The following is a 27,721-nucleotide window of genomic DNA, read 5'->3' on the forward strand; positions in this document are numbered from 1 at the left end:
CGCCTGTCAGTGAAAGGTGCTTATACTAAAGGTTACTTAAACTCCGCAATAGATCACAGCATTTAAAGTGACACTGTCACTCCCTTTTTTCATTATGACTTCTTTACACAGGTGTAAAGGGTAAATTTAGCATTTTTCACACCTTATTTTATATCATACGTCATGGTGCTTGTTCCAGAAAAAGTGATCTTTTATCATCTATGGATTGTGCTATCAGGGCAGGGCTTCACGGGCAAAGCGCCACTTAGCCCTGCCCACATCACCATTGGCCACGCTCCGTGACAACATCAGTACATAGGCCATTGGTATGGGCCGAACTAGAGGGGGTGGGGCCTAGACCTTTAGGCTGACCTGTTTCAATGGCCGTCGCGGTGGCGGGACCAGCGTTGGTGTTGTGGGCGGGGCTAAGTGGCACTTCGGCAGTGAAGCCCCGCCCAGATAGCACAATTAACATGATAAAAGATCACTTTTTACTGGAACAAGCACCATGATGTATGATATAAAATAAGGTATGAAAAATGCTAAATTTACCCTTTAGACCTGTGTAGAGAGGTCATAATGCAAAAAAGGGGGGGGGGATGGTGGGGACCATGGCTTTGAGGACACTAAAGTGTGTGGGGCCAATCGCACTGAAAGGGCCCCGCACACATTAAAACCCCTTCATAGCCACAATGGTTTATACTTTGTGTTCCTGCTGCACGGTGCATCGGCAGCAGGAACATATATAGCCGCATTGTGGACTTGAAGCTGTTAATCCACTGCCCTGTAATTCTAACTACATGACTCTGCTTATCCCGTCCTAGTATAGACAGAAAAACTGAAAACTATTAGCTTAAAGTATGTTTCCTAGTGGCTAGTGTGAAAACTTGAATTTTTGGCCACAAAGAATTTAAAGAGAAAAAAAAACATTACATCTAGTTTTTGTTTTGTTTTAACCCTTTGAGGACCAGGCATTTTCGTTTTTCCTTCTCCCCTTCTAAGAGCTCTAGCACTTTCAATTTTCTATCCACAGGGCCATAAAAGGGCTTGTTTTTTACAGGAGTAGTTGTACTTTGTAATGGCATCTTTCATTCTAACGTGTATAATGGAAGCCCCAAATATATTTATGAAGATATAAATTGGTGAAATCGTAAAAAAAAAAAAAAAAAAAAAAAAAGAATGCAATATGGTATCTTTTGGGGGGTTCCTGATTCTACGTAATGCACTATACGGTAAAAGTGACATGATACCATTATTCTATAGGTCAGCCCGAACACAACCACATGCAGGTTTACACAAACATTCTTGTTATTTTTTATTTTTTAATGAAATCCTTTTTTGACATTTAATTATTAATGAAATTGGCCTATTGTGACGCTTCTAACGGTTTTATTTTTTCACCTACGGGGCTGTATGGGGTGTCATTTTTACCACCATTATCTCTAGTTTTTACTAATAACATTTGTGAAGATCAGATGTTTTGATCACTTTTTATTCTTCTTTTTTATATATTATGTAACAAAAAATAAAATTAAAAAAAATAAATAAAAAAAATCAGTAATGCGCACACTTTTTTTCCTATCTTCATGTACACCGTTTGCCATTATTGATGACGCTTGTTATATTTTAATCGGACAATTATGCACGCTACAGTATATTATATGTTTATTTATAGGTTTTATTTATAGAATGGGAAAGGGAAGTGATTTTCACTTTTATTGGGGGAGGGGCTTTGGGGTAGTGGAATAATGATTTTTTTGTTTTTTTACACATTTTAAGTCCTTTTTGGGACTTTTACATTAATTTATTACATTATACACACACTGATAACTGCTATGCCATAGGCATAGCATCATCAGTGTGATAGGCGATCTGCTCATTGAGCCTGCCTGTGCAGTGAGCAGATCACCGATCAAACCACACGGAGGCAGGTGAGAGACCTCCGGTGGTCCGTTACAATGATCAGGACCCCCGCAGCGGGGGTCCCGATTGGTAAGTGACAGGGGACTGCCCCTGTCCCTTACACTTAAATGTTGCAGCGTTTAAGGGGTTAATGACAAGCTGCAGCCTGTCATTAACAGTGAGGGCTAGGTTGCTCACTGCAGCCGGCCCCCCACCTCCTATGAAGCTTCATAGGTCAAGACGTACCAGTACGCCTAGGGTCGTCTGGGCACAGACTTCCAGGGCGTACTGGTACGTCCTTGGTCGTCTAGGGGGTTAATAAAAACCTGATTTTAATATGTTTAATAAAAACATTGTATTCAATGCAAATAAAAAAAGATTTATAAATAAACCAGTCCATAAAATAATAACTTTTGCATTACAGCAAGAGCAAGCGAGATACACTACCCTAGTAACTGTAGTCACTTTCTAACTTTAATATATATTTGCACAAAGCAAAAGTCAATAAAATGACATTTACAGCTAACATTTGGTAAACCAGAGGCTAATGGTTACAGTGAAGGCCTAAGTATTCAGGGAAGTGTTTTAACCTCACACTCAGCAGGAGAAAACCCAGATAGTCATGAGTCATGCAGCAAGTTTGTTCCTTTTTTCTCTATACAAGTAAAGGTGCCAAAGAATACAGTTAAATATGCAATAAATATTTGAGATTTTCTGTAATAAGCAGACATCCAAATCAAAAAGACTGCAAGAAAACAGTTCCACATATAAGACACAAGACATTTTCAGCTCATGATATTTCCTTTTTTTGCCACCTTGCCAGTTCTTAGAAAAATTATCATCATTTACAGAACAAACTGTAACACTTTAGAATGTTGCCCTTCAAGGGGATTAAGAACATAGCAACAGAAGTGGCTGAGCAAAATGACATTGGAGACCAGGACAGAAAAGCCTGGGAAAAACGGCTGCTGGAAAATTCTGATTTCAGTTTTCTGGCTGTTCTACAATGTTCTGCCTTTGGCAGCTCTTTTGTTTAAAGCTCCAGTGAGGCCCATTTCCAGCCCAGTCTGTTTCACCTTAAATTGTAAACTCCATTCTAAAGGCAATGTTTGATAAAACTGGCATTTATATCCTATGGAGACCCATAAAATAGAAAGAGTTGTCAGCATACAGATGTCACCAGTGTTTTATTTACTTACTCAACATACATTTCATATCATTTTAATTCAAAAGGATAAGTCCGGCGATTGTTAAAACTTGTCACTCGGCAGGGGCGGGGGGAACATATTAAACAATCACTGCTTACCTCTCCCTGTGCCTCTGCATTGCTGGCTTGCTGCTCCGGGCCTCCCGTTAGGTTCCTGGATCTCCTGCTGCTGGAACATCACGACTTGGTTGATATTTACCAAACTGGTGTCAAGTAGAACTGGCCCAGTTGCAACTAGCAACCAGATACCACTTTTCTTTCCTTGCAGATTTTTTGGTAAAAAAACTGATTGGTTGCTAGGGGTAACTGAGCCAATTCTACTTTACACCAGTTTAATAAAGTATTCATTGGCCCCGAATTATCAAACTGTAAAACAGAACATGGTGTTAGCTGCCCACAGCAACCAATCACAGCACAGCTTTTATTTTTCTAGAAATGACAACTGAGCTGTGATTGGTTGCTATGAGCAGTGTAGACCTGTCTCAATTTTACACTAATTAATAAATCTGGGTCCCAAATCTATACTGTAGTGTAGGCTCTATTTAAAATTAGATTTTTAAATACCTGATTAAACAGATTAGATGCACAGTTTGTTATTTAAAAGAGTTATCGCATTGACGCCATGGGGATTATGTTTTTTTTTTTTTTTTTTTTTTTTGTGTACTTTTACATCTTATTTTACTGTCCCACCATGGGAACTTCACTCTGATTTTATTGCCTGATCAGAGACGTATAATACGTTGCATTGTATTATACCTTAGGGGGAGAGTCTAATTGGCTTCCAAAGCTATGACACTGGAGGCCTCAGTATGAATACTTGCGGTCCTTTCTACAGCAACACTAGAGAGTAGAAGATAATTACAACTTCTATCGTTTCATCAAAAAGCCAGATTTAAAGTGTACATCCATTTAACATGTCGTACAGACTGCATTTATACAAAGTAAAAAACAAGACAATAACATGAGTAGGACTGACTGCACCTCAGTCTACACTTTGCATGTAAGCTCCTACAAGGCAGATTTCCACAATGGCTGTCACATATGTAATTAAGCATTTTAATAAGGACACATAAAAAAACATACATCCATCTGTTTCCATTACCTTGCTTGACCCAGACTACTCCCTATCACGGAGAAAAAAAAACGAAAAAAAAAAAACACGCACACATAGCCCTGCTCTACATAGATTCCTAACATGTTAACAACTGATATGCAAACATTACAAGCTCGACTATAAACTTACAGAACAAAACCATGTATCTGTCAAGCTTGATGCATGCGTTTATCTAGCTCCTATTAGGTTATAATCACAAGCAAGATAAAGGCCTCCTGTGGGATGAGTATCGGACATGTGGATATGGTTATCTCATTGTTAGAAAAACTGATAAAGTTAAACATTTTTTTTCTTTCATATAATAGGTTTTAGATGGGAATAGTGTAGAAGGGACACAGAGCTGTGTAAGATGACAACTAGCTTAGAACTCAGAACTGCCTCTGAGGAAATACTCTAAGGGTCCTATTCTATGGGCCGAGGAGGGCCCGATCAACGATGTAAACGAGCTCGTTTACTGGGCCTATTCCACGGCCCGATGATCGTTGAGCGAGGGCTGCAGGGACATAGTTACCGATGTCCTTGCAGCCCTTGCAGCATCAAACATTACCTGGCTGCAGGGCTTGTCCTCCGCTCCGTCTCCTCCCCGGGTCCCCCGCGCTCTATCTTCTGAATGGCCAGTCAGTTGACAGGCCACACAGCCAATCACAGGCCGCGGCGGTCCCGGCCTGTGATTGGCTGAGCGCTCCGTCAGCTGACCGGCCATTCAGAAGATAGAGCGGGCGGGACCCAGGGATGAAGACAGCGCGGAGAAGAAGCCCTGCAGCCAGGTAATGTATTATGATGCTGCTGTTTCTTCTCAAATCGTCGGTCGCCCTCCGCACACCACTATTCAACCGTAGCGATGCGCGGTGGGGGAACAATGATTTTAGGTCTGGCCCGAAATGAACGATCAGCCGATGACACTATCATCGGCTGATCGTTCTCTCTATTTCACCGAACGATAATCGGCCGAATCGGGCCGATCCGGACGATTATCGTTACTGTGGAATAGGGCCCTAAGGCTGCGTTCACACTACGTAAATTTCAGTCAGTATATTTCAGTCAGTATTGCAACCAAAACCAGGAGTGGATTAAAAACACAGAAAGGCTCTGTTCACACAATGTTGAAATTGAGTGGATGGCCGCCATATAATGGTAAATAACTGCCATTATTTCAATATAACATCCGTTGTTCTAAAATAACAGCAAATATTTGCCATTAAATGGCGTCCATCCACTCAATTTCAACATTGTGTGAACAGAGCCTTTGTGTTTTTAATCCACTCCTGGTTTTGGTTGCAATACTGACTGAAATATACATATACTGACTGAAATCTACGTAGTGTGAACGCAGCCTAAGGGCGCGTTCACACCTACAGGATCTGCAGCAGATTTGATGCTGTGATCAGTTATTTAAATGAAATCTGCTGCGGATCCGCAGCAGAAAATCAGCTGCGGATCGGGTAAGTGTGAACGTACCCTAAGAAAGAGTCAGTAAACTGCCTAAAAATATTAAGTTATGTTCTCACCTAGTATTTGGTCAGTCTTTTCTCAACCAAAACCAGGAGCCGGTTGAAAAACTGTGCAGATGTTTCTTTTATAAATTTTGCCCTGTCAGTTCCACTCCTGATTTTGGTTGGAACTGGAAAAGTTTACTTTCCCAATCCACAGGATAGAAGACAAGTAAGAGATCCATAACCCCTGCCAATCTCTGTATTGGGCCCCCTGCTTGGTTATGAATACAACTGCTGGTACAGCACGTGAACCGCACCTCTATTCATTCTATACTTTCTGATGGCTCCATAATAATGAAAAGAGCTGCAGGTCACATGCCGTGCCTGCGCCTCTATTCATAACAAAAAAGCCAGGGGCCCGATACGGATATTGGCAGGGGGTACGGAGGTTGGACCCCCTGGGACCTCTGCCTTGTCCATCTTGGATAGGGGACAAGTTAATTTTTCCTTGACAACCTCTTTAAGCTGCATACACTACTAGTAACCTGTCACCAAGTGAATGCTATCTAATCTATTAACATCATATTATAGAGCAGAAAGAACGGAGCAGATATATGTGTGTGCGTGCGCGTGTGTGTATGTATGTATGTATGTATGTATGTATGTATGTATGTATGTATCACATACATATACATATATCTATCTTTGGAAAATATATATCTTTCCTGCTCATTCCGTGATTAGGAGTCCAGCTGTCAGCCATTACAAGCGGCGGCAGCAAGCGGGTGAGAGCCAGGGGTGCCGCGAGAGGTGCCAGGGAAGGGGGGTTACCCGGAAGATCGTTTGATCGTCCGGGCAGCCCATGGCATATAGCAGTGGTCTGCTGCCGCAGCTCCTAGTCCATGGAGCGACGCCAGCTGTTATATGAGTCATTTGTCTTTCAACATGTTGAAAGACGACTACAACGGCTCCTGCTCGCCTTGCCATGCTCCGTGTGATAGAGACAATGATCGGCCGATGAAATGATTGGCTGATCATTTCATTAGGTCCAGACCTAAAATCATTACTCGCCAACTGTGCATCGCTATGTGTAATAGAGATGTGCGGCCGACAGCTAATGATTAAATAATCCATTCATACATTACCTCTCCATTCTCCCGGTCTTCTCCTGCCTTCGGCTTTCTTCCCTGGCCAGTCACTTCAGAGAAGCTGCAGCGCCCAGTGCCAGGAAGACAACCAAAGGCAAGAGAAGAACGAGAGTGTGGAGAGGTAATGTATAAACAGGTTAGGGAAAGGGCCTCATGGACACCGCTAACAATGTGAACATAGCCCCAAAGTGTACCAATGTCCTTAACTCCTTGTGGATACACCCCTCCAGAAAAAATAAAAACCTTTATTGTAGCGCTTGTCATTGACTGAGTAAGTGAAAAATAAATAGAAACCTCTCAGAATCCCAAGTGTTACTCAAAAGAGGTGGTAAAATAATAAAATTGATCTTTATTTAAATAACATAATTATGTAAAAACACACAAATACAAAAATAATTCTTTAGAAAAAACACACATACAAAAATAGAATATAAAAAAGGCACAAGGTTATATACACAAGCCAAAAGAATAAATAAGTTAATTTGTGTAGGAAGACTTGGAACGTAGCCTGCACGGCTAAAACAAGAAATGGTTGAGCAGTAGACGCCTTCTGAAGGCTTTTTACCATAAGTTAAAAGTACTTAAATAGGCAATGGACTGTCAAAGCCACTGTCTTGCTGTGGGGATACAAAATCAAGCAATAATTTACGTGAAGGTAGTTAGCTGCCTAGACCTACATCGGAGTATGGCTTAGATTCAACAGCTGTAGGCGGGTGACCCATAACTTTACTAGGATGCAGTGTACCAGAAGTCTGATCTCTCTTCTTTGCAATGTGTGCTGAGTGATTCTGACCTTCATATCTGCTGCCAAAGGTATCATGACTTCCCTCCACAAAGGAAAATAAACCTGCTGCTGAAAAATTCCCAGGAGCATTGGGATTTTGAGACTGTGCCTTCAAACTGGTTAAAGAGCTTTGCGTAGTCTGTGTAAAGAAGCGACCTTTACTTTTCAAGCAGCTCCAGTCCATACTTCCAGTTTCATCACGCACAGGAGTTTCTTGGAGTTCAAACGTTCGTCTGTCTGATCTGGATTTTGGATTCCCATGGTACGAGTGATCTTTCAGTCCATGTAAAACAGATGGTTCACTTTGTTTACGGAATGCGACCTGGAAAGAATCCGCATTAGTGTTTGGACTGCTAAATACAAGACCATCATCCAAAGGTGTACTCATAGAGCGTCCAGCATGCGCTGCCGCAGCTTTCTGCTCCGCATGGTTTTTTCCAATCTGCTTTGATACATCATGCTTAATGGCAGCCGAATCTTCAATAGTAAGGAATCTACCCCCATCAATCTTCTCCTTCATATGCCTCCTGATGAGCTCATCCAGTGTTTTTTGCTCGCTGTCTGGATCAGTCGATCTGTTACTTGAACAGCTCGGAACATTCTTCATAGGTTTAATTGCTTCAGGCTCTGATTCATCTTGGCTCGCTGCTAAGTAAAGATTGAAAAGATACTCAAAAATCTAAAGCCCAGTGTCACTGCACTGCAATTTTACAATGAGCTACAGTGTGATATCAGGACGGCTACAGTCAGCTGTCAGAGGAGATTTACACAGATAGCCATGAATGCCTTCAGGTGCGGACTGTGGCATCAGTGGGTTCAGCTATGGGGAAAAAAATCAGTGCATCATATTTGCTATAGCAAGTTTACTGAAATTTGCAGATTTACTACTGTCAATGTGCCAAATTACTGAAGCAATCTGCTCCAAAAAACGCAACTAAATTCATTGCACAATATGTACTATGTGTCTGTGTGTCTCACCTATAAAAAGGTATGTGACCCAATGAAAAGAGCACAACTATAAAAGCAAGTCAACTAATAAGCAGTATAACACTATACAGTGGCCAAATACAAATACATGTCTATATATTTTGGTGCATATTTTTACATGCAGATTAGTCTCATTGAAGTTAATGTATAACCTATTTTATTTTAGTAACTGCTCTATAAAGTGAAGTCACAAGTGGTATCTCATGGAGAGATGGCATGCCATGACCAGAAGGGAGGCTCATCCTCTGGGACCGCCACTGATTGAGAGTATGGAAAGGACACATGATAGAATTGGCTACACTGGCCTACACAGCAAGGTGGCTGGGAGTAATACTATACAGGTAAATAGTCAGAAGAGGACAGAGTACTACAGTCCCTTCATACTCATGTCCTAGCAATATGCAATCACTTTAGGAGATGAGTTAGGTTACTCGAATGTAAGATTTTGCTTTTGCATGTACCATTGCTGGGGAATGTGTTGGTGTCAAGCAGAAGTCATTCCACACAGAGCAAACCATCAGAGGGCAACAGCGATTATTACCAGCTTTTCCAAAGGGAATCCATACATACCTACATGCATGGTCCTGCTTTGTGTTTTTTGGGAGACTGGAGTTTCCAGCACTTTTGCCATAGTTGCAAGCTTGCTGGCGGCATTCATTATTTTCTTGTCAGCACTAAGAAAACAGATCAAATATTTATAAGAAAGGCAATGGAATGAAATGTTTATATATGTATTCTGTGGCATGCTAGTCAAATCCCACATGGGTCTGCTGTATATACCAGTAGCATGATGGCAGTCCAGTAAATGATAAGAAAGTAGCCCACATTTACCAAAAATGGCACCCTTTTAGCCTTTAGATCAGTGGAAGATCAGCTAGTTTAATGACACGTGATAAAATTATTACTTTTTTTAATTTTAATTTCCTTTCTGTATTGTAAGGCTAAGGGTGTCTTAAAATTAAAACAAGGCGTATTCATCTGTCCGCTGCTTCCTTGTGACATCTTGGAAACCACTGCCTGAGGCAGGTCATCACTGGGCAAAGTGACCGAAGCATCATTGGGAAATCAATGCAATGGATAACACAGATTTTTTTTCCCTACTCTGACTCCCATCATGTTCCTTTCCTCAGACATCCACTCGCTAGACCTATGGCTAAACGCTTGTTACTTTCTACACAGGGTAAGTGGAGTAGAGATGCAACTTCATAAATGTGCTTCTGACCATAAGTCCCGCCTGCTTTCAAGCCACTTTTATACACAGATGTATGGTACCATTCATTTATAAAGACAATTTTTGAGCGAAAATCACAAAAAGAAAAATGTTACAATACGGATAAATATGGGCCGCTGTATTTTAAATAGAACTGGTTAATACAGATCATAGATGTGCTAAAATTGTAGGCATCAAGCATTATATAATGGCGGTCATAAGGAAGAGGTCAGGGGTACTCAAACAAAAGAAATTATCCAAACCCATAGGCCTGGAGTACAACCCACTTCTTGGAAAACCCACCCCTAAAATATATCTTATTATTGTACTGATAAAATGTAAGCAGTGCAAATTCAGCGACCATTGGTGTGGGACAGTCTAGGGGGGTGGGGACTAAAGCTTTAGGCTGGCCCTTTCAATGGCTGCTGAGGGGGCGGGACCTATGCAGCGATGACATCATGGATGGGGTGGGGCTAAGTTGTGCTAGGGGTGGAGCGATGTGGCACATAGGCTGCAAGGCCCCGCCCACATATACCAGTCCACAGGTGATAAAAATGATTTTTTACCAGAACAAGCACCATGAGGTGTGATATAAAATAAGTAATGAAAGCTGTAACATTTACCCTTTACACCTGTGCAAAGTAGACAAAATGCAAAAAGGGGGTGACAGTGTCACTTTAACTGCCCTGAAACTGGGCAGAGCTAGTTTCAGGCCAGTTAAAAGGAAGTCCATAGCGTTATGGAGATTGACGCCAATTCTTCCTGATGATGTCGCCTAGTGACGAAACATATTGAAGAGGCAAATACATTGTTTTTAAATATGATGGTTAGGCTACTAGTTTCTAATACTGCAGACTGGATCTGATAGAGTATAGATCCTGCTTACAGATATTGTTCACCCTACATTTTAATCAGCACAATATTGAATATTACATTTTAGGGGTGGGTTTTGATAATGCCCCTGAAAAACATAGCACGGAAACTGTCAACTGTTCGAACCATCTGTTATATTCTGCCATTTTTATTTTTTTAAGCTGGCATACCACTTGAATGTTGGCAGTTTTGGAGACTCCTGACACAAGCTGAATGAGCATGTGTATAGGTAAGTGGCTAGGGCTAAATGCTTGTTTGGTCAACAGTTATTTAATGAGCCAACTTCCCTAATATACTAGCACTGGCAAGTAGAATTTGCTGCTAAATTAAGCTATAAAGTTTCTTGTGTGCGACACACTCACCCCTCATTCTTGCCATCGTCCTTTAGTAACTGCTGCAGACAGGTCAAGTAATATTTGCGCATTTTCCGAGCGGTTTCTTGCCGTTCTCTTAAAACTTCATTTTTCAACATTTCCGCTGCTCTTCCCTTACTTTCATGTATATAGCGAAGCATGTCATCTGTTTAATAAAAAAAAAGGGTGAAAAAAAACCCAACGTACTGCATGGTCTAAACACAGCAAAAGTGAACCTCATTACATCTTGGCAAACATGAATGCCATTTCCAAAAATCACTAAAAATAAGATACTAAAAATATTCACAGAAACTTACTATACTCCATGGGGGTAAAGAAGAGCAACAGACAAAAAAGCTAAATTGTATGGGTTAATTTGTCCTCTAAGTATACCTGCAATGTCCACAGATTGGGGGGGGGGGGGGGGGGTAAAATCATGCAGCGATGTGTGCAATTATCTTAGTGTAAAAAAGGTTTGAATTTTGTGCCAGAAAAGGCTTCAGAGCACCATTCGCTCCTCTGCATCTATCTACAAGTCGGAGCTTCCCAACTTATCTTCATAGCAGTCTCCATCACCAGACCCAGCACCGTAGCCTTACATAACGTTACACAAAGCTCATCTTATAAGGTACAGTTATATATGGTTGGAAAAACGGGCGCTCGCAGGCCTATTCCAACACTAAATTTAAACATTGACGTACATTTTTCAGAAACTTCTCGAAAAACAAACGAAGAAACTAGAAATACACTTTAAATAAGTACCTTAGAAGGGGCTGGCTACTTTATAGTAAAATTGTTCAGTGTGCAGTATAAGTAACTGTACTCCCTGTATATACCGACAGCAGCTCCCTGTGTACCTCATAGAGCTAATATCAGACTCCCCTCCTCCAGGCTGGGCTGCCTTGCTCTGTGGCCATAAAATGGCTGACATGGAGGAGCAAGTAACCATGCCCAGCCCACTGTGTCCTCCATTGGCATATACAGGCTCAGTCGTGGACAGGGCGGGGCATGGTCACATGCTCCTTCAGGTCAGCCATCTTAAAAGGGGTAGTGCGGCACTCAGCAATTATTCACAGAATAACACACATTACAAAGTTATACAACTTTGTAATGTATGTTATGTCTGTGAATCGCCCCCTTCCCGTGTCCCCCACCCCCGCACGTGTACCCGGAAGTGTGGTGCGGTATACATACCTGACGCGTTTCGACCACCCTTCTGTCGATGCAATCTTCGGTAGGCTGGCCGACTCGCTGCAGCAGTCCCGCATGCTGGCGCCCCTCTGCAACGTCATCAGCTGCTCAGCCGCGATCGGCTGAGCATAACTGTGCTCAGCCAATTGCGGCTGAGCACAGTTATGACACGGCAGAGGGGGGCCGGCAGGAGCAGGTCGGCCAACCTCCCGAAGATGACGTCTTTGAAGAAGATGGCGGACGGGGTCGGTCGATGCGGATCAGGTATGTATAGCGCACCACACTTTCGGGGGTGGTGTGGGTGGGGGGGGACACAGGAAGGGGGGCGATTCACAGACAACATACATTACAAAATTGTATAACTTTGTAATGTGTGTTATTCTGTGAATAATTGCTGAGCGCCGCACTACACCTTTAAGGAGATTCACCACAGCCTAGAGGAGGGGAGTCTAATATTAGTTTTATAAGGTACACAGGCAGCTGCTGTTAGTATTCAGTATTTAGTGAGTACAGTCACTAATACTGTACACTGAGCTACTGTACTATAAAGTGGCCAACCCCTTTAATGATAAAGTTATATCACTCACAACTATGTGCTCCTGCTGTTTCCCATACTCAATATTTAAGAAGTCCCACTTCCTTGCTGCTCCATCCTTTCTGGCACTGTGGACTTTAATACCAACTATAATATGTCAGAGCAATGTTTGACCATGGAGGACGATGGTTGACATGTTCCTTCATGTTCAGTCCCCTTATGGACAGGATTGCCATCTACTCTGCAGCTTATATATTGAGAAGCACAGCTCCCATAGACAATTAATGGAGCAGTAACATGGGTCTCTGTTCTTGAGTTTGTGCAGTAGTGCAAGCAGTCAGACCCCCCCACAATCAGAGTTATACCCTATCCCGTGGATATCCTATGTAAGATGGGAAAACCCCTTTAGGGTACGTTCACACTTACCGGATCCGCAGCAGATTTCATTTAATAACTGAACACAGCATCAAATCTGCACCATCAAATCTGCTGCGGATCCTGTAGGTGTGAACGCACCCTTAGGCTATGTTCACACTACGTAAAAGTACGGCTGTTTTTGCCATCGGCAGTAAATAGTAACTTACTACATAGTAGAGCTACAGTTCACAAGCTGACTGTTGACTTACAAGAACACATTCAAGAATAAGTGAACAACTTTGGCTTTGTGTTCATGTGGACTTCATGGTTCCATCTGATTTCCATAGCCTCCAATGGACAGAATAATGAAGTCTGCAATGTTTTTCTACACATCTATGACTCTAAAGGTAGGGCTGGGCGATACGGCGGAAAAAAAAAAAAAATCAACTTTTAAAATTTTTTGGATAAGCTGAAAATTTTTCTCGCAGCATCAGAAACTATTTTAATGACGTTTGAGACAACAAATGTATCGCTTCCCAGTGTAACAGTGCTCCCCCTGTGACTGGGGGGGACTGAGGGTGACTGGGGCAGGAGTGCACATAGCCCTCCTTTCACCCCGGCACACAGGTTCCCCTCCTGGCTGCACATGCAGGTCCCCGGTCTCTGGAGGAGGCAGCAGGGACTGCAGAATAGGGTGATTACTGGAGCTGTACAGCTCCAGGACCCACAGCGATCACCCTGCAGTCCCTGCTGTCTCCTCCAGAGACAGGAGTGTGTGACGCTGCGTGTAAGAGGCGGGGGGCAGGTCAGCAGCTCCTGGAGGCCGCCCGTGTCGCATTTCTCGGGACTGCCCGCCTGCCCTGCACCTCACTGCAGTGCCCGCCCCTCTCCGGACTGTTTGGCCGCCCGCCCCACGCTGTACCGCGCCGGATGCCTGCCTTATGCTGTACTGCGCCATTTGCTTAATTTGATTAATTGCCCAACCCTACTCTAAGGCAACAGGATCTGTTACAGATTTTTTTTTACAATGGAAACTAATGCCAGAAAGTTTTATAGTGGTTTTGGTTTTAAACAAACACACAAGTTGTTGACTCACTTTTTATTTTGTCCACAGCTTTGATATACTGCGCACGCATCTCTTCCAGTGCATTTCCTTTACACATAGCACAGCCCTTCGCTGAACCCTCTTCTTGTGGAGTGCTACAATGGAGGAAAAATAATAGCACAATCTGAGGTTATTGGGTGAAGATCTGAAACAGTCCATAAAATATTTTATTGAAAGAGTAGTAGGTGCTTGGAACAATCTTCCAGCAGACGTAGCTGGTAAATCCACAGTCAGTAAATGGAGACATGTCTAGGATAACTGTCATAAAAGAAAGAGGGAATAATATAAAGGTAGACTAGATGGACCAGGTGTTTTTTTACTGACATCATTCTTCGCCTGCATTTCCATAAGTGCTAAAGCGACTCTGTACCCACAATCTGCCTCACCAAACTGCTTATACCTTCGGATAGTTGCTTTTAATCCAAGATCTGTCCTGGTGTCCATGTGGCAGGTGATGAAGTTAATGTCCTAAAAACAAACTTTTAAACTTGCAGCCCTGTGTCAATTTGGCTATGTTCCCACTACATTTTTTTCCTCTGTTTTTGAAAAGAAAAAATTATGTCGCATTTCACCGTTTGGCCGTCCGTTGATGGCTGTTGGTACAGTATTCTAGTTAAGTTGGGCTTATTGGCCCTTGGGTGTGTCTTTAATTGAAAATTCCATTAAATTTAGTAGTAAAAACATTGAAAGGACAGGGAAAAAAAGAGGATTTTTTACTCACCGTAAAATCTCTTTCTCGTAGTCTTCATTGGGGGACACAGATACCATGGGTATAGGCTGCTGCCACTAGGAGGCGCTGACACTAAGAAAGAAACAAAGGAAGTGACTCCTCCTGAGCAGGATATACCCGCCCACAGGCACTGAGCTAAACCAGTTTGTACAAGAGCAGTAGGAGAAGTCAAGAACAGGTAAAGTAGGAATAACACCAAAATGGAGAAAGCTACCCTACCGAGGAAAAACCCAAAAGGAAATGGGTGGGTGCTGTGTCCCCCAATGAAGACTACGAGAAAGAGATTTTACGGTGAGTAAAAAATCCTCTTTTCTCGTGCGTCTTATTGGGGGACACAGATACCATGGGACGTCCAAAAGCAGTCCATGGGGTGGGAAAGATAACCGCTAGACAAGGAGCTTCGTGAGAAGGCACAGAATAGCACCAACACAACCATCAACTAGGAATAGAGCAACGGATGATGCTGAATGCATCAGAGAAAACCCCTACAGGTCCGCGGCAAAGGAAAGCGGGTCTAGTCCCTGGAGCAACGTGCTGCACTGCAGACAGAGAGGGTTGTGGCAATCCTGGAAGCCAGCAACATGATGTAACATTGAGTTCAACAGAACTGGTAGGCTAGATGTGGGGAAAAAAACCAGACGCCCAGCCAAGTAGGCGACCACAGGTGGCAGGGACTTACTCTGAGGTAGAACAGAAAAAAGGCAAATACAACCATGACGGGATAGACTGGAAAGTGTTTCATGGCACATAGAGGCCTAAGGTGTCAAATAAAGGAGAAAAAGACTGAGCGTCTTCTCATAGAAGGTGCCACATGAGATGCAGGAGAAGCTGCGTCCCTGACAACGGAGCTGGGAAGAATGGCCAGGCTGAAAGCTCCATAGGCCTAGAAGTACAGTCTTCACTGAGAAGACAAAGCTTGAGCACAAGAGAAGTATGGCAATCTGGGAGAAGCCATGGCCTGTGACATGCGTGACCCAATCTAAGAAACACATACATGTTAATAAGAAGAATAAAGCTTTCCAAGCGTAAAGCAGTCCAGGGAAAGGAAGGAGCAGGAGAAAGGAAAAACATGATCTGAATCTTGAGTAAGTTGTCCTGAAAGAAGTACAGAAGTACCTGGTACCCAGCAGTGCCCAACAGAAAAGACTAGCAGAGGAAGCCGGTAGGCCGGGAAAAAACATCTCCATGGGCTGTTAAAGCCTTAGAAAGGAGGTCGATCATGCAAAACACTCTACTCCCAGGAGAATAGAGGTACTCGAGAGCATGAAAGGAAAGGCTGATGGGCACAGGAGTTGTCACCGGACAATGGGCACAACAGGTAGCACATAGACTAGAGTCCATATGTAGACTAAATCTAGAAACCAACACCTCAAACAATGAGCAGAGGCGTTGCTTGGTAAGAGCAGAAAAGCAAAAAAAGAGAATATACGGCTGTTGCGAAAGTGGGAGAAGACCAGAAGAAAAGAACCTTATGCGGAGTCCGATGGCCACATAGAAGAGATTAGAGGATCAATCAGCTCAACCAGAGCCCTAGACAATTGGAAAGGCGAGCCAGATGCTCTGGTGGACAGAGCAACAGAAAAACAAGGGGACTTTAATGGTGAATGAGAAAAGATGATCGAGAATTGGCAACCTGCCCAGAATGCGATAGGGTTGGAGACTATAGAGTCTTAGGTAAGGCCAGACATGGGCCAGTGAACAACCCTGTTTGCAAGGAGAGGAAACCTTTAAGAGAGAAGTTATCGAGGACTCCACATGGGAGACAAGATTAGGGAGGGGGACCGGGAGTCCCGTCTGGAGAGCATGGCCGGTCAACAAGAAGACCAAGGACAAGCAAGTCAAGCAGGAGTGCTCATAGGAGGCCAATGAGGGCCGAAAACCCACACTTTCCTTTCGGCAGAAGCAATTTCGGAATAACAGTCCTCTGGAGGACTGTAAGATACTTATTATACTAAATATATTCCATCCTCACAGAGGAGGAAAGGACTGCTTGAAGAATTCCTGACTGAGTGGTAAAAAACAAAAAACAAACCAAACCTAGGATAGGGGGGTCATGCACAACAGTGTGCTACTCCAGAGCGTAGGAGTAACTGTGTATGCGGGAGCACTGCAAAACCCTGAACTGAGAACAATGCTTCATAGTCCATATGGCCAAGCAAGGACACTTGGAGAAGGTAGACCAAGAAGTGACCATCCACCTATGCTTAGGACGGTAGAGAAACAGTACAGGCAATAAACAGGAATCCTTACCCTGTGAGACTGCAGCTGCCTAAGAGAGAGACGACTAAATACTTGCCATGTTGGCCATAGGCAGATGCAGAAGGAGACATCCTAAAGCAGCACTGTGAGTCATGTAGGCAGTCGATGTCCTACATACACCAGGGGTAGAAGAAACCCTTTACTGTTTCACCTGAGGAACCGAGAGGCCTCACTTCACCCAGATCAAAGAGAAGAGGCAATGTGGCTGGTGCTGACCAAGGACAGCTTCCTGAAGTAGAGCACCATGAGAAGATAAGACCAAACCTCGCTGAGGACCATCCGCAGTATAGCAGAGGGGGCGGTCTAAGCAATACAATACTACTACTGTTACTAAGCCATACTACTGGGTAACAGCCAGCGAAACAAATGCCAAAATATGGTAGTTATGCCAGATGAAGGACAGGAGAACCACCCTGACAGTACAGGATGAAATAGTGACTGAACCTGTATGCTGCCGGCCACTCAGAGGACCAGAGTATGACTGTATGACAGTCCGGGGGCAGGTAAAGCAGGGGGTTCTGCACCTTGTGTAGTGGGACACGTAGCAGGATGCTCGGGCTTTAGAAAGGATACGGCCCGAGAGGAATACAACAAGGTTACGCTGCCTGAGAGCAGCTAATGAGACTTGCTAGTGGAAGATACAGAAGACAACATGGTGTAGTAACAAGTTACCCTATGATGATCCCCTGATGCGACAGGCACAGATCATAGGCGTCCTACGAGGATGAAAGGTAATATAGGGTAACACGAGCAGACTAGCTGCAAGCTGTACGAAACCGAGGACCAGCATTCAAGAGATACAAATCCCTGGACTGGAAACAGGTTCTGTGCCTGGTAGACATGTAAACAGAAGCCGGTGTGTGCTCTGGGAGCAGGGAAGAGATCAGGACTGTGTCCCAATGTAAACAAGAATTGGCTATGAGAAATGACCAGCATCACCAGTATAGTAAGTGGACCTGAAGGTGGTGTATTACATTGTGTAACAGAATACCACAATCTGTGCACACCGAACTACAGGTAATGTAGTTGGAGCCATATCATGCAGCAAAGGGCAGAGCTCTGAATAACCTTGTACCACCACCTGGGAGGGGGTAACATGTCCAGTTCTATGTCTCTGACATCATGTAGTAAAGGAATCTATGTCATGAAGATGAGAGGCAGGTCTGAAGCACCGCCCGCTAAGGGGTGATGTGAATGACAGGACATGTGTCGTGCTTGTGACATGCTGTAGCAGAGGGGGAAGCTCTGAGTAACACAGGAACAATGATTGGCAAAGGGTGATGTGTCTGGTCCCATAACCTGTATGACCAACCATGTAGCAGACGGTTCTCCTGGTTGTGAAACCGTGTAGCAAAGGGTTCTGCTCAGAGCACAGATACACCGCCTTGTTGACAGGTAACGTGTCTGGTCCCGTGTACTTACCGTGACACCGTGTAGCAGAGGGTTCTGCTCAGAGCACAGATACACTGCCTGGAAACAGGTAACGTGTCTGGTCCCGTGTCCTGCTCCTGACACCATGTAGCAGAGGGTTCTCAGAGTACAGATACACCACCTGGATAGTGGGTAACGTGTCTGGTTCCATGTACTTCTCGAGACACCATGTAGCAGAGGGTTCTCAGAGTACAGATACACCACCTGGATAGTGGGTAACGTGTCTACTTCCATGTACTTCTCGTGACACCATGTAGCAAAGAGTTCTGCTCAGAGCACAGATACACCGCCTGGATAGCGGGTAACGTGTCTGCTTCCATGTACTTCTCGAGACACCATGTAGCAGAGGGTTCTCAGAGTACAGATACACCACCTGGATAGTGGGTAACGTGTCTACTTCCATGTACTTCTCGTGACACCATGTAGCAAAGAGTTCTGCTCAGAGCACAGATACACCGCCTGGATAGCGGGTAACGTGTCTGCTTCCATGTACTTCTCGAGACACCATGTAGCAGAGGGTTCTCAGAGTACAGATACACCACCTGGATAGTGGGTAACGTGTCTACTTCCATGTACTTCTCGTGACACCATGTAGCAGAGTGTTCTCAGAGTACAGATACACCACCTGGATAGTGGGTAACGTGTCTGCTTCCATGTACTTCTCGTGACACCATGTAGCAGAGAGTTCTGCTCAGAGCACAGTAAACTCCGTCTAGTAGCGAGTAACGTGTCTGGTTCTGTGCCCTACTTGTGACACCATGTGGCAGAAGGATCTCACTGAGGGTACAGAAAACACCGTATGGAGATGGAGATACTATGGGACGTCCTGTCCTGCTCCTGACAGGAATGTGTCTGGGTGTAAGTGGTTGGAGGGGAACCAGAATGTGTATATAAGTATTAATGTAATCTTATATACATAAAATCTGACACAGAGGGGTCAACCAGCACCAAAAATGCTTGATCTGCAGACCAAGGGTTGCTGGAACCTTGTATGGAACATTGGCCATATAAAACCTGATGCAAGCCACTCACATATATACAATAGTGTAATAACACACTTCCACCAGTAGGTGTCAGGAGAGATGCAATGTGTCCCAAGCTGCTGGGAATAGGAGAACAGTGTGTGTGGTAACTCTCCAGGAGACCAGACACACATTGCAGGGGGAGGGGGGAGGAGCAGCATCCCTCAGTGCAGGCTCTGGGAGAGCCACAATCCAAAATAAAAAGGCAGGATGCTGTGGTCCGCGGCACCCGAAAAGGGGCGGGGCAACCCGGGAGGGGGTGGGGCATCCCACAGTAAGACTCAGCCACATAAGAAAAATGGCGGGATGCAGCGGCCCAAACGGCACCCGAAAGGGGGCGGAGCCTAACGGGAGGGGCGGGGCATCCACAGTGCAGGCTCAGCAACCTAAGAAAAATGGCGGGATGCTGCGGCCGAAGGGGGCGGGGCCTAACGGAGGTGCGGGGCCTAACGGAGGTGCGGAGCATCCCCCAGAGAAGGTACTCCAGACATAGCCACACTAAGGAAAAACGCGGGAAACTGCGGGAAACCGCGGGAGCCTGCACACCACTGACAGGAGTGGGAGACCCCTCACTGTACACCCCATGGCACCAGTACAAAATAAAATGGTGGAGGGGGCTGGCCTGTTACTGACTGAGGAGAGAGCCACAGAGGTACAGTGACCCTGAGGGAGTGGAGCATGGGGAGATGGAGAAATCCCTGTGTGAGGAAAGCATGGCCCGGGGGTTGTCTATAAGAATACAATGGCGGCCTGGGAGGGAGGGCAGGGGGAATATACTCACCATATAGGAGCCCATACTCACCATTGTCGTCTTCAGCCGATGGGTGCCTCACCTTAACGCGCCAAGCTTTGGGGGGCGAGGCGGGAAGGGGCTGTGCGGATACAGAGTCCGCAGAAAGGCGACCAGATTGACTCATCTGGGGCCCTGGTGTCACGTTGCCGGCCGGTGGCGACCGAGGGGTGACAGCCCATTTACATTTATGGTCTGTTCCCTGGTCGCATAGTGGGGGGATCAGGGTGAGTTTTAGATAACCCACCGTGCCCAAGAATCCATAGGACCTAGAAGGAAAAAGAAAATCTAACTAACTAAACATAAAGGAAGAAACTGGTCTGGAGAACCCAGACCTGTGTCTGCCTCCTACTGACACTAAGCTAAACTGGTTTAGCTCAGTGCCTGTGGGCGGGTATATCCTGCTCAGGAGGAGTCACTTCCTTTGTTTCTTTCTTAGTGTCAGCGCCTCCTAGTGGCAGCAGCCTATACCCATGGTATCTGTGTCCCCCAATAAGACGCACGAGAAAGAAAAACTGTGTGTGAACTAAAAAACAACATCCGCTGTTGGCAAAAGATATCTGAAAATAATTGTCATGATCATTATTTTGACGTTTGCGCAGACAACGTCCGTTATTTAATACACTGTGCGCATTGGATGTCCATCATTTCACTGACTGCAAAGTATTGCACTGAAGTTAATTCAATCGCTGCAATAAGGGATGTCTTTTTAAATACAAAAAGCAAACATTTTTTCTGTTTTTTTTAAACGTTGTGTGAACATAGCCTTTAAATGCTAGCTCTTCCACAAAGGCACCTTATTAACCTACCAAACCTGATAGTGTTTTTCAGATCTAACAAAGTTTAAAGTGTTATCTCATTTCATTCATTCTCTATAAAGCCAGAGGAGAGAGCCAAGTACAACACTCGGCTCTCTACAGCAGCTCCATAGAGAATGAAGGGACCAGCAGTGCACATGCCAATTACCGGCTCCTTTGAAAACAAAAGGAATCAGGGCGCTGTTCTAAATATTATAGTGGGGCGAGCAGTCGGACCCCCATGATATTACACCTATCCTCTATACAGTGGATAAGGGACAAGATAATTTAAATCACAGTAGCTCTTTAATAACAGTAGACAAATCCAAATGTATGTGCTTAAAGGTAAATTAGTCTTTCAAATCAACTTGTTTCATAAAGTTTTACAGATTTGAAATGTATTTCTGTTTTAAAAAGGTTTTTTGGTACTTCTTAGCTGCTGTATGTCTTGCAGGAAGTGGTGTATTCTTTACAGTCTGGCACAGTGGTCTCTGTTGCCACCTCTGTCTGTGGCAGGAACTGTCCAGAGCAGGAGAGGTTTTCTATGGGGATGTGCTACTGCTCTGCACAGTTCCTGTCACAGACAGAGGTGGCAGCAGAGAGCACTGTGTCAGACTGGAAAGAGTACACCATATCCTGCAGGACATACAGCAGCTCATAAGTATGGGAAGACTGAATATTTTTAAATTGAAGTAAAAAACAAATCTATATAACGTTCTGACACCAGTTGATTTGAAAGAAAAACTATTTTGCCAAAGTACCCCTTTAATGATAATAAAGCATGCATACCACTAATATAACAATCCTTACTTTTGTGATGTGCAGTTGGTTCTCATTTCCTCAAGGGTATTACGCAGTTCTGCATTTTCGTTCCTTAGAGTTTGGGTAACAATTTCATTATCTGGAATGACATAAAAACTAGTCAACACATTTACCCATAAAGGATTATACTGACTGTGGCATATGGCTATTCTCAAATGCATCAAGACACTGGAAAATATCTCAAAGTTAAAATTAAATGGACACAAGATATATAAGTTTAGTACAATAGGCAATGAACAGATGAGAGAACCCATTGTGAGCTAAACTGTTCTTTGTTGGTTCCTGGTATCTTACACTTACACATAACCAATTGCAGCCTGTTCATAGATGCTCGGAAAGGGGGGGGGACGCAAAGCAGCCAAAATACTATACAGAATGTTCTTTCCATCTTACAGGAAGCTTATTTGAACTTCGTTATTAGTCAGTGTGTATGTTATACTACATACAATTATACTGTATGCCAATACAATGGCCTCAAGATACAATATTTTCATCATACAATGGTCTTTCCTGGATCATTGTAACTTGAAACAATACAATGCAATAGACAACCTGGCTGGAAAATTCGACCATTTATAGTAAGGGTCCTATTAGACAAATCGATTTTTAACGATTGCAAACAAGATTGTTTATTGTTAACCTGAAATGGTTCACCATATTACACAGAATAATAGTCCTTAGTTACGATTGTTACTACAATTGTTACTCCCATCTGAACGACTAGTGAACAAATGCGGAATTACAGCGAACGATTAACAACGATTTTAGGGTCAGATCTACATAAACTATCAACGACTCAAGCGATTTTTCGATCATTGCCTGCAATTACACAGGACAATTATGTTTTAAATTCGAACGATATAACCATTTTCCACACTATAATCATCCCAAGTAATAGGGCCCTTGGTGTACCACACTTACAAGATTAATTAATTTCATTAAGACCATTGTAAGGGATCACTGTATATCACAGAATCCAAATGTAGCAAACATTGTAGTATTAGGTCTGTGACATTTAAAAACAATTTGTCTTTTCAAAAAATAAAAATTATGGAAGGATCAGTAGTGGTAAAATACTCATGACCCCCAAATCTGCTTTCATCTGCCATGGAAAATCTAGTGAATAAGAAAGGTACCAGTGAAAAAGACGTACTCACTTTTATACTGTTCTGCTTTCAGTTTCTGGTCTTTCACCGCTTGCTGAAGATGGCGACATGCTTTATCCAGTTTGCTGCGAAGCTCTTGACAGTCTTTCTTGTACTTCTCAAGTTGCAGCAAGCAGTTTTCAGGGCAACAGAATTGAGGGTTGTCACCTTTCCTTTTTAAAGGTTCATCTGTAGGATGGAAAATCAAAGCAACAAATATGAGTTATTATCTTCTCAAATACTTCTCTATAGAAGCTAACAAGCCCATATACTTGTGTTTTATTTATATACTTTATACAAGACAGCTAGCAAGCTCCTCATGGCAAAAAGCATCTTGAAAATCTGCCATTGTCAGAGGCATTTCCTGCTGTAACATTCACAGTGAGTACACAAGATTTTGGCATGGACAGGATAAACAATGCAATGTAATAAAAAGCCAAAGCTTTATAAAGAAACCCTTGTGAAGATAGATTCTACAGATTAAAGGGCAGACGCACCAATAAATAGCTTTGGACTAGACAGAAAGGCACATCAGAACCGAGGCCAAAAGCACATGGGAGCACCTGACTGGTACTTCATGGACAGAGCCATCATCGTCCCAGAGAAGCAAGGCTATTAGGAGCGTATTCCCCTGAACATCCAGATAGAGAAAGCCCCATTTAGCTTTGTCACAGTTGTATAGTATCCCACAGGGAAAGAATAAAAGTAACAGTCACCATATGAAGCTGTAGGCAAAACAAAGGCACCGAAGGAAGGGCCCTATTACACGGATCAAATTTCACTTTATAACACTGTATAATAAAACGTTATCTGCTGTTCCACATTAGGATTTTTGCTTGCCAACAGTGAACCTTGTTTACAACCAAAGAATAAAAACAAGCAGATCTAACACTTAAAAGCGGTTGTTCTGCCCGACCCTATTTGTTATATGATCTTAGGGAGGTATAGGATAAAAGGGGGGGGGGGAATCCCAACTACCCCCCCCCCACACACCCCCGCCATTAAAGGGATCCCTGAGCCCTGGTCTCTGTGGTGTAGTGCTTCTAGGACTGCAGACAATACATCACAGGCCCGCTCAGACAATAAGTGGGCACAGCAGTGCCCTGCCTTAGCAACAGGGGTCTGTCACGTATTATTTACAACCCAACGCAGAGATTGGAGCTCTGGGATCTATTAAAAAAACAAGGGAGCAAGGCAGGCAAGTGAGATTTTTGTTTTTAAAACGCACACCTCCTTGAGCATCATATATCAAATGGGGTCAGGCCAGACAACCCCTATAAAACTAATGCTCTGGCTGCAGGATAGGTTATAAGTGTATGATGGCTCTTACAGATTTCTATGTTTTCATGATTGTGGTATCCAGTTCAAAGCCCTGATATAAAAATAAAAACTTACATTAAAAACACAAACTTATAAAAGAGATCATAAACAATACCATTCAGGTGCCTCTTGTGACTTTTGGGTGCACCTTCTGCATTTCTAATATAGGATTGATCCTGTGAACTTGGGCCATGATTTGTAAAATTCTCATCTGGTTTCTGAAACAGATCAAGAAGAACATGTCAAATATGGAGTAAAAAAATAATAAAATAAAAAAATTAATCAAGACGTAGACTTCACTTAAAACATGCATACAGAGGTAACACAACTAGTACCTGCTTCCACTCAGATTTAGCATTAGAAATAGCCTTGTAAGCAATTCCTTTGACAGACTTCTGTAAGCAGGATCGTAGCTTATCCAAAAACTGGGCATCTAGATTGCTTGACGTATATGAGAAATGATCTAGAACGCGTTTTTCAACTAGTTCGTTGTGAATGTCAGACATAATTTGCTCAATTTCAGACAAAATCTCTTTATTGTGATCTTGGGTTCTCCTGGATTCTTCCCAAGTCCGTTGCTTGAGTTGCTGGTTGAACAGCTCGGTCAGTTCTGTCTCCTTCTGAGAGACCAGTTCCTTTTTTTGCTTTTCAAAATCGGCTTTTGCTGTGGAAAGGACTTCGCTGATCTTCGTCCTATGCTCATCCAAGAACGTGCGGTAATCCTTTTCATTCTGTGTCTGAATCTGGTGAATTTCTTCTTGTCTCTCTCTGTTCCACAGAGCACGAGCCTCCCCGAGTTCTACTTTCATCCGTGCCTCAATCTCGTGATTCTTTCGCTCCAATTCCTTCCTCAATAAACCTATTTGCTCCTCCAGTTCTTTTTCTTTCTTGCTGTAGTCAACATTTCCTCCGCTTAACTTCCAATTCTCTTCAGCTGCGGAAATGGCGTCGGATATCTACAAAATATTTAGACGCCATTACATGGCAGAGAAATCAGCAACATAATGCAACATTTGGATGACTGCTGAGAAAACATTCACAATTATAATAAATGCAGTTGTTTTTACTTACCTGCTTCTTTACGTTAAGATCATGAAGCCTCTCCCACTTTTCTCTCTCAAGCCTCAGGTGTGCTTTGTATTCTGACAGAGTAGTAAGTTCTTCTATCCACCTTGTGTAAGCTTTTGTTAGGGCTAGTTCCACCTGTCAACAAAAAATAAAAAAACAACACAATAATAAATCCTACATAATACCCATGTGTTAGTCTCAGCGAACCTTTACAAAATCGGTTCAATGCTGTATATAATGTCCATGATCTGCTGACAGGTAGTGTGCTTCCATTCTAATGTACATAGAGCACCTTATTAAGAATAGAATAAGAACTGGTCTGTTTGATGCTTACACACGTCCAAGGCTAAACTAACTACATATAGTGAGAATTTAAAAAAAAAAAAAATCTCCCTTATATGCCCTTTTTCAAAAGTTAAGGCTATGTTCAAACAATGTATGAACAATGGCCGTTGTTTGGCACACAGTTATTTTAAACAACAGCCATTGTCGCTCAGAAAATTGCTTTGATTTCAATGCACAACGGCCAGAAATAATTGACACATCAATTATTTCCACAGCCATACCAAACAACGGCCGTTGTTTATTACACTGTGCGAACAATGGCGGTTGTTTGCATTGACTTTAATGCAAAATATTTTTCTATGACAAGAACGGCTGTTTTAATTGCTAACGGACGTTCTTGTCATATAAAATATGTTGTGTGAACATAGCCTAAAAACGTAACTTATGGATACAGTGTCAATCTATGCCATATATGCTTCACCCAACACAGACTAAAGCAACAGAAAAGACATCCCAGGTAGCTCACCTGCTTTGAAATATCCTCTCGATGCTGTGTTTCTACATCTATTTGGACTTGCCGGACAGCAGTCTCCTTCTCCTGCACAGCATTCTGGAGTTGACGCTTCAGTTCATCTATCTGCTCAGCTACAGATGCAGATTGTGCTGCTAAAGTCTCCTCTGTCTGTACAGAACGATCTAGGTTTTGCAGGGATTTGGCTCTAGCATCTTGGACTGCTCTGTCTAGTTTGTGTCTCCATTGGTTCTCTAGATCTTGAATTTTTAATTCAGTTTTCTATGGAAAGAATAATAAGGTATGTATTACGTAACTATAATACATAGGTGTACTATGTACTTCATAAACAATGAAGATAATTATAAACCCACTTACTATGTGTATACAAGAAAAAAAAAAGATGAAGAGTAGATCCAAGAGACCATACAGTTCATTCTATTTAGAAAAGAAGACAATCCTGCCAGTGTGCAGTTTGTTCAGGTGCGCAATGGAGACGGAATTCTTCTGCAGGGCCTTTGCCTGCATAGTAAGTATGCAGTCAGAGGCTCTTCAGGAAGAAAACCTGCCTGAACAGGCAGCGTACCAACTGGATTTTTATAGCGTATCCTGCGCCAACACAAAATGATCGGTAATAGGTAATAACTTGACATGTCATCAGGCATGTCAAACGTTATTGATCGCAGTGAGTCCCATTGCAGAGACCTGCCGTGATCAGGACATATAGTAATCTATGTTTCTTCTATGTTTTTAGCAGGTGAGAGAGCATGGCAGCAGGACGATCCACTACCCGGCCGATCACTAATTACAACAATGTAGCCTCATAGACTTACATTATAGCCATTAGCTGCCACACTCTCTCACCTGCTATATTTCCTAATCACAGCTGGGGTGCTGAGACCTGTCGCGATCAATAACTTTTGACATGCCTGATTCCACAGAGTACAGGTCTTTTTAGAGATATATTCAACTTACATTTAAAGAGTATTCCAAGTTAAACCCCATACCCCTATCACATGAATCTGTGACATGCAAGAAGACCAATTTCTCAGTTCTACATAGTTTGACAACTTGTCTCCATACCTTCTGGTTCTCCTTTATCCAGCTGTCTTTTGCCACTGCCAACTGTGCATCAAATAGCTCTTTCATTGTGCTTTCCCTTTCTTTCTCCCACTGCGCCTTAGCCTCAGACAGTGATGACTGGTGCTTAATCTCTAGTTCTGTTTTTAGCGTTTGTAAAGACTTTTCATTGTCTTCTATCAATTTACTTCTCCACTGGTAAATAAACAAACACCCATGTATTAATCTCAGTATTAATCAAACATTTTCTCCATTTTATATTATTTTATAACAGATCACAAAA

At 43.1% G+C, this 27,721-nt stretch overlaps 1 protein-coding gene across 5 annotated transcripts in view; it reads right to left on the reverse strand.

Annotated features, from left to right (window-relative positions):
• Positions 1–7,187: 7,187 nt before the first annotated feature.
• CEP152 (centrosomal protein 152) overlaps positions 7,188–27,721 on the reverse strand; it is a 37,654-nt gene continuing 17,120 nt past the window's right edge. For 4 of the 5 annotated variants that reach the window (XM_069983157.1, XM_069983128.1, XM_069983138.1 and 1 more), the window contains exons 18-28: positions 27,442–27,633; positions 26,374–26,640; positions 25,566–25,697; positions 24,830–25,450; positions 24,610–24,712; positions 23,187–23,363; positions 22,018–22,108; positions 14,170–14,273; positions 11,000–11,156; positions 9,125–9,228; positions 7,188–8,215 (exon numbers count right to left, since the gene is read on the reverse strand). In XM_069983157.1, the coding sequence (XP_069839258.1) occupies positions 7,443–8,215; positions 9,125–9,228; positions 11,000–11,156; positions 14,170–14,273; positions 22,018–22,108; positions 23,187–23,363; positions 24,610–24,712; positions 24,830–25,450; positions 25,566–25,697; positions 26,374–26,640; positions 27,442–27,633 (2,721 nt within the window). In that variant the 3' untranslated portion in view covers positions 7,188–7,442. The remainder of the gene's footprint in view (positions 8,216–9,124; positions 9,229–10,999; positions 11,157–14,169; positions 14,274–22,017; positions 22,109–23,186; positions 23,364–24,609; positions 24,713–24,829; positions 25,451–25,565; positions 25,698–26,373; positions 26,641–27,441; positions 27,634–27,721) is intronic. The other variant, XM_069983168.1, reaches the window with a different exon arrangement.

This window comes from Dendropsophus ebraccatus, chromosome 1 (assembly GCF_027789765.1).
Source record: "Dendropsophus ebraccatus isolate aDenEbr1 chromosome 1, aDenEbr1.pat, whole genome shotgun sequence".
NCBI classification, from domain to species: domain Eukaryota; kingdom Metazoa; phylum Chordata; class Amphibia; order Anura; family Hylidae; genus Dendropsophus; species Dendropsophus ebraccatus.